Source organism: Ailuropoda melanoleuca, unplaced genomic scaffold, assembly GCF_002007445.2.
Source record: "Ailuropoda melanoleuca isolate Jingjing unplaced genomic scaffold, ASM200744v2 unplaced-scaffold8679, whole genome shotgun sequence".
Classification (NCBI taxonomy): Eukaryota; Metazoa; Chordata; class Mammalia; order Carnivora; family Ursidae; genus Ailuropoda; species Ailuropoda melanoleuca.
This window is the reverse complement of record NW_023254079.1, coordinates 1,399-8,119: the sequence shown is the minus strand read 5'-3', so window position 1 is coordinate 8,119 and position 6,721 is coordinate 1,399. Positions and strand designations below refer to the sequence as shown.

Genomic DNA, 6,721 nt, shown 5'->3' with positions numbered 1-6,721 from the left:
GGGGCGCCTGGGTGGCTCAGTCGGTTAAGTGTCTGACTCTTGATTTCAGCTCAGGTCATGATCTCAGGGTCGTGAGATCAAGCCCTGCATTGCTTAAGATTCTTTCCCTCTCCCCCACCAAGCCCCCCACTACTCCCACACTCTAAATAAAAAAAAAAAAGAAAGAAAGAAAAAAAGAAAAAGAAAAGGGAAGTTGTATTAACTTTTCTTTAAAAGTTTCTAAATTATTGGACTATTTATTAAACTTCTTTTACAAATTATAACACAATCATTTTGAAAAACAAATACAATGGAAACCATTGTCATCACTCAAATCCATCAACAGACCATCTGTTATTTTTTTATGTATTTCTTCCTGGAATGGCCCTTTTTCTATCTTACATACCCATGTAAATATCTTAGTAAAAATTAAAATCAAACTATAGTTTTGTGTCATATTTCCAAGCAATGCTATACAGTAACCTTTACCCAACATTATTAATTACTTTGGACAAACATGATTTTTTAATGGATATTCTATAGAGATACCATTTTATTCAATCTCTTTTAGAACAGTTACACTGCTTGGAGCAACAACCTTTGTTCAGATCTTACTAATTTCTCTTTTTTTCATATGCATCACCTTAATGATACACTTCTTTTTTTTCAATGAACCACCTGGATTACAGCAATTCAATACCACAAAGTCTTAGTATCTATATGTAGTCTAGGCATTCTAAACAAGACAACCAAGACCTTCCATTTACCTTTTACCTGACTCAGGCAAGACAAACAACCTCAACATTATTTAAGCATACTTGTGTTTTCTTAATGCATCCTCTTCCTTTCTATGCATCTTTTCTTTTAGAAATATAATCCATCTTTCAAGATAAACCTTAACCACCACACCTTCTAACAACAGCTAATAATAACCAACATTTATTCAATGCTCCCTTTGTATCAGGCACTAATCTAAGCTCTGTATCATTAACTAATTTTATTCACACCCATACATGGTAACTACTATATTTGACCTTAATCTTAGTTACATCTGTGTATCTACTGTTGATTTTAATGTCTTAGGAGAGCTAACAGTATCATTATACCTCCCCATAGTATCTTGTACACGTAGCAGGCATTTCTATGAGAAGCTGCATTGGGAAAAAATCCTACGGTGGTGAGACTACTGGATTTGGTTGACTATATCTAAGAAATACAGTGATCAATTTTATCAGGGCCAACCCTAATTGCCTACCTTTCCTAAAGTAAATCTCAAAGGCAAAAAGATGCGTTTCTATCTTGTTCTTCACCAAGTTCTTCAACGGTGTTAAAAATTTAATAGCTTCTTCCAATGGAGTTTCAACCTAACAAAAATAAAAGATATTATACAAATGGAAGCAAGGTGGGGGGGAGGACGTGATCTTATTCTCTCTATTAAAAACACTTCCCTTTCTGGGTTTTTTTTCTTTTTTCTTTTTGATAAAAATCACTTACCCATTACCCAGAAATACTGTCATATTTTAACCTCCCATAATCTAAAGGAAGGGGGTTTTGAACTCTAGAAATCTTCACTGGTTTTTAACCATAGATATTACATTATCTCTGGAGAGAAACTATCCTACAAGTAAAGAGAAAGATAAAACAGAACCAGGAAAAGAAAGACAGTGAGATGAACAGGTAAGACAGACAAGGGGTGGGGCGGGGGGAGGACAGAGGAGGATGTTAAACAGGATGAAGAGGGGTTAAGGAAGAGAGAGAATACTACAGAACGAGTCAACATTCCTTCTAAATTCAAAGTGAAGTACAATCAAGCTATTAAAAAAAAGCAGTACAATATCCATTCTATCTTGCTTTGTTCTAATACAAATTCTATAGAATCCATATTTATTCCAATGCCATACTAATGGTGAGATGGCATTTAAAAAGATTTATTTTTATCGAACAGTCTCTATCACCCTTTATTAATTATATAAATGTCATATTAATTACATTCTTGTAATAATTCCTGGGCAGGTATGTTTACTACACAATTGTGTTACTGTTACACTCCTACACTGAGTATCTGGACAAAATTCTTCCCTGTAGACTGGGATGGGGTGGAGGGCAATATCAGATTTATCAGAAAGGCACTGAACATCCATGCCTGTATTTGCCTTGTCTCATCACAGAGGGAGTTAACAATTTATCCTTGATGGAATTTAGATTCGCCATAGCTGTCCAACATGGCTCTGCTAATATGGTAATTGTGGTTTTACCAACACAGATTATGGCTAAGGAAATTATTTCACAGCATTAAAAAAAAACAAAACAAAAAGAAAACCTTAAGCAAAGCTACCTTATACTAGCACGTAAAGCAGCTGGCATTACTCTGAAGGACACACGCTCTAAACAAGAAATCAATATATGGTGCTGTCACTCTACTAGCTGTAGATACCAAGAGACAAAGGGGAGAGAGGGGCCCTCCTAAGTATGCATTTCTCACACATTTGTAAATATTTTGCTTCTTACTCCCACGATTCTATGTCCTATTGAGTTGGGATTTGTGGTATACAGGGGAGAAATGTCTACCACGGAAAGGTAAAGAACTGCAAACTGAAACTGTAATGGAGCTGTATCAAGTTTTTCAAGACTTTCAGAGTACAGACCGAAATGAGGATCACTGTATTGACCAGGGTAATTTGCTACCAGGGAGATATGGCTGCTGTCACAAAATGGAACCAAGGAATATAGAGAAGCTAAGTCAATACAAGCATTATACTTAACTAAAATCAAGCATTTAAACTTGGAAAAAGAAAAGAGAAATTCTGCCTACAATTCTAATAAATGAGAACATTTGCCACCACAAAAAATCTGGATCTGTTATCCCCACGTTTGTGTGCCTCGCACAGGTAAGATTTTTGTCACACTAAATCTAAGTGTTTAAACATATATACATAACCACAATAAAGCTAACTACATTCTACATTCATATACATAATGAAGTATGGAGTTATATATACAAAAGCATATCAACAGGGATTAGTTCTAAAATCAGTGCTTAAGATCAAAAAAAAAGGAAAAGGAAAAAAGTATCATCAAAACTACCCTTGAAAAATCCCTAAAGTTGTAGAGATAGACATATAAAAATGAATATATATCACTAGTTTGCATTCTGTGCATGAAAACCATATTAAGTACCAAAATGAGAATCATAGTAGCAAAATGTTCACACTGGGAGAGGCACACAGGAACTGACATGGACTAAACACATGGTAATCATACTTCCTCAGTCTCATACTCAGTTGGGGTCCTGTGTTCACTGAGTGGAGTACTGGATGAAATTGCCAGAATTATGCATATTCATTTCTGTCTCAAAAAAAAAATTACATCTAGTCACGAAGATTTTAATTTACTTAAGTTTAAAGAGATGCAGAATGGGACTGCATTGTGTTGATGGGCAATATAAGAGATTTACAAGGGCGGTTTTGATCATACGTAATTTTTAAATTTATAAACTGATGTGAAGTCTAATCCGTATTACAATATGTTGTATATGAATACATCTCCCCATACTCCCAGCATAGCAACAGAGAGTTTAAAACTATTAAACCCTATACAGACAGAATACTAAGAACACAATAAGGAGGAACATATGGGTGTACAGAAGGAAAAAAATAATCCAGCTGAGCTGAATACTACCTGAACGCAAGGAGGAACATAGGATGGGTGGTACATGAGGGAACTCATAAATACCAATTACTGCCTCATGATAAGTTGAAGAAACAAAGACTTCAGGTTTATACTCAGTTAACTGAATATTAAACTCACTAAACCTCTTCCTATTTTCCTTTTTCAACTGGAATTACTGCTAACATAATAATGCTTTTATTTTATATTACATATATAAAATCCTGAATTGGTGACACTAAATATACCATTTATAACATTAAGAATGGTAAAATATAGGATTACAAAAAATCAGAATCTAGAGACTGTAAATCCAGATTTGGCAGGCAACTTTTAAAACAGCCTACAATGCCATACCTTATTATGATGGCTTGGAGTAACCTAGTGCTGCCACAACACTGGGGATATAAGTAAGGGTGGATACTATTAGAAGGGGGCATCCTGGAGGCAGTTACCCTAGGAAGAGAAGTGTGTTATGTGCCTAACAGGTAAGAACAGTATATATTAAACAGCAGCCTACGAAAGTGGGTACCTTCCACTGGGCTCTTTCCAAATAAAGCACTTTCTGTAGGCGTTATTTTCCTCTGAGACTCAACAAACCTCTAGCTATAAATAATTAGACTATAACTTGGTATCTGGCCCAAAGGAAGCCATGATAAGCTGGACACAAGAAAAACCCAATAGTCATAAGGAAGCCTGGTATAAGAATTCTGCTCTGTGGGGGTAAATTCTCTCTTTAAGAAGTATAATGGAAGGTACAAAGTGTTACAAAGAAAAAAGTCATTAAGAAAAGTCATGGGCTATAGAGAAAGCATGTAGAAAGAATGGTAGTGGCAGACAGTCACTGACAGTGATTAAAAGTGGTAGTAATAAAGCTGAAGCATAAAGATGGAAGGCCCTTAAAGCTGATACTATCCTTAAAAAACACTCCAATTCTCCATGAGGTCTAAAAGGCAATTTTCTGTGCTTCCTCACTACTCTGCGTATTCTTCCAATAAACTCCCAACAATAAAAAGGTAGTATCTTTCTTCCTAGAAGTTATACAATTATCTGTGAAAAGATGTCAATATATCCTTTGAAATCCAAGCTAGATTTCTCTGGTTCTTAGATAGCAATACTGCTATGAGATATTATTGTCCATCTGCTCTGATACAATCCTAAAACTATCTTCCAACTCTACTTATTAGGTATTATAATTTTTCTTAGTTATAAGGCAGCTGATTTTGATTTTTTAGCTACTAGTGAGGCTACTACTGAACTCTAGGGCAATGTGCTTACTATATTTACTGCTTTAACATAATAAACTATGCAATTATTTTCATATGCAGTAGCTGAACACCAAGGGTCAGAAGAAAAGTGCACAAGTATGTTACTAATCAAAATGGTTCATTTGACAATGAATACCTTGGTTTCAGCTTAATGATTAAAAATAGCAGATATAATTTTTGGCTCGGGGGAAAATATTTAGGGACTTTTAAAGAGATTAGGTTAAAATAGCAAAGTCCAGTAAAGAAATACTGTAAACTGACACATGGGTGAGAGATATACACAAACATTTCCTTTATTAAGCTCAATTTGGTCTAAATATAAAAAGTTGCATGTTACCACTTATAACAGATGCTTCATTCTTTGTACATATAGTTCCTTTAATCCTGCCTAGTAGGGATTTTTTCCAAGTCCCATTTTATTCATGAGAAAACCATCAGAGAGGTCAGACAAAGTGTCCAAAACACACAGTGAAGTATAAGCGCTGATATGTGGACCCAGATCAGAATGACTCAAAAGCCAAAACTTTCCACTATACCATACTAGATTACTCTGGATCGGGATCATTATTCCAAGTTTTAAATGTGAAATATGAGCAGGAGAAAGAAAGAGAGAGAGAGAAAGAGGGAAAGAGCGAAAGAAGGAAGGATAACAGGCTAAGATTTAAAATGATTTTTCATTCTAAAATATATAATCAAATTGGTTGAATAAGACAGTATAAAATGACAATAACTGGTCACAAAATTTCACTCAATTGTGCTCAACACTATTATTAAGTACCTTGGCCAGTTTCTCAGGGATAAGTTCTTCTTTTGGACCTCCAATTTCCTCATCATCATCATCCTTTTTCTTTTTCTGATTCCTCTGCTGCTTTTCTTTTTCTGCATTTTTTTTCTCCTCTTCTATCTGGGCTTTCTTTTGAGCTCTTCTTTGTTTATTACGTAGCTTCTTTAGTTCTTTGTCAGACATGTTTGCTGTAGACAATATGTATTAATTAATTTAAAGCATATTAATCAGGTTAGTAATGATCACTAATTTAACATTCCCATTAAAACTCCCATAAAAAATATTACGTTATACATGTCCATGTGTCTATGTGTACCTAGCCGTTTAATGGTTCCACATTCGATAGAGAACACTGTGATCTCTTCAAAAAAATGTTCTGAAACCAGGTGGAGACCTGGTGCCATAACCACAGCAAAACATAAAAAACATAAGAGTTCCTCCAGCAATATTATACTTGTAGTTCTAGAAATAACAAGCTGATATTTCTATGGCCTTATACTATGCTTTTTCTTAGTTATGCCTCTCTAACCGTGTCAGTTATTCATTCTCTACTCAGTGCTGCCACTATGACATGTATTTTGCTTGTCACAATACTTTGTTTATATATGTGGTTCTCTTTTAAGACCGTGAACTCCTTGGTGGAAGAGACCCTGTCTTATTTGTAATTTATGTATTCTCAGGGCCTAGCAGAATATACAAAAAATACTCAAATATTTGTTGATGGAATAATAAATAACTATATGGTAAATTAAAAGCTTGACACTGAAAATTAACAACAGCTCTTGTGGTATAAACTATGGGATGTCTCAAAAGAAAGACCGGAAATCACAAATATGAGATAATAAAGTAAAAAATCTATATTGTTTCCTCTTCAAGCAATAAATCTGAAAGTTACATGTGCAACTGTAACTTTGGGTAATACTTATTGATAGTGAGAAATGAAAAAGGTCATTTTAAAATATACCATCACAGTGGTGATTTTCAAATATGCCCATGAAGTCTTTCCTTCAAAAGGTAGAGCCTA

The 6,721-nt window shown here is 34.7% G+C and overlaps 1 protein-coding gene across 1 annotated transcript; it reads right to left on the bottom strand.

Moving 5' to 3' along the window:
• Positions 1–294: 294 nt before the first annotated feature.
• On the bottom strand, positions 295–5,911 carry LOC117800880 (N-alpha-acetyltransferase 15, NatA auxiliary subunit-like). Its single transcript, XM_034653423.1, has 2 exons — positions 5,692–5,911; positions 295–1,343 (listed from the first exon to the last, which is right to left on the bottom strand). The coding sequence occupies exons 1-2, from the start codon at positions 5,878–5,880 to the stop codon at positions 1,149–1,151; spliced, it is 384 nt and encodes a 127-aa protein (XP_034509314.1). The 5' UTR covers positions 5,881–5,911; the 3' UTR covers positions 295–1,148.
• Positions 5,912–6,721: the final 810 nt, after the last annotated feature.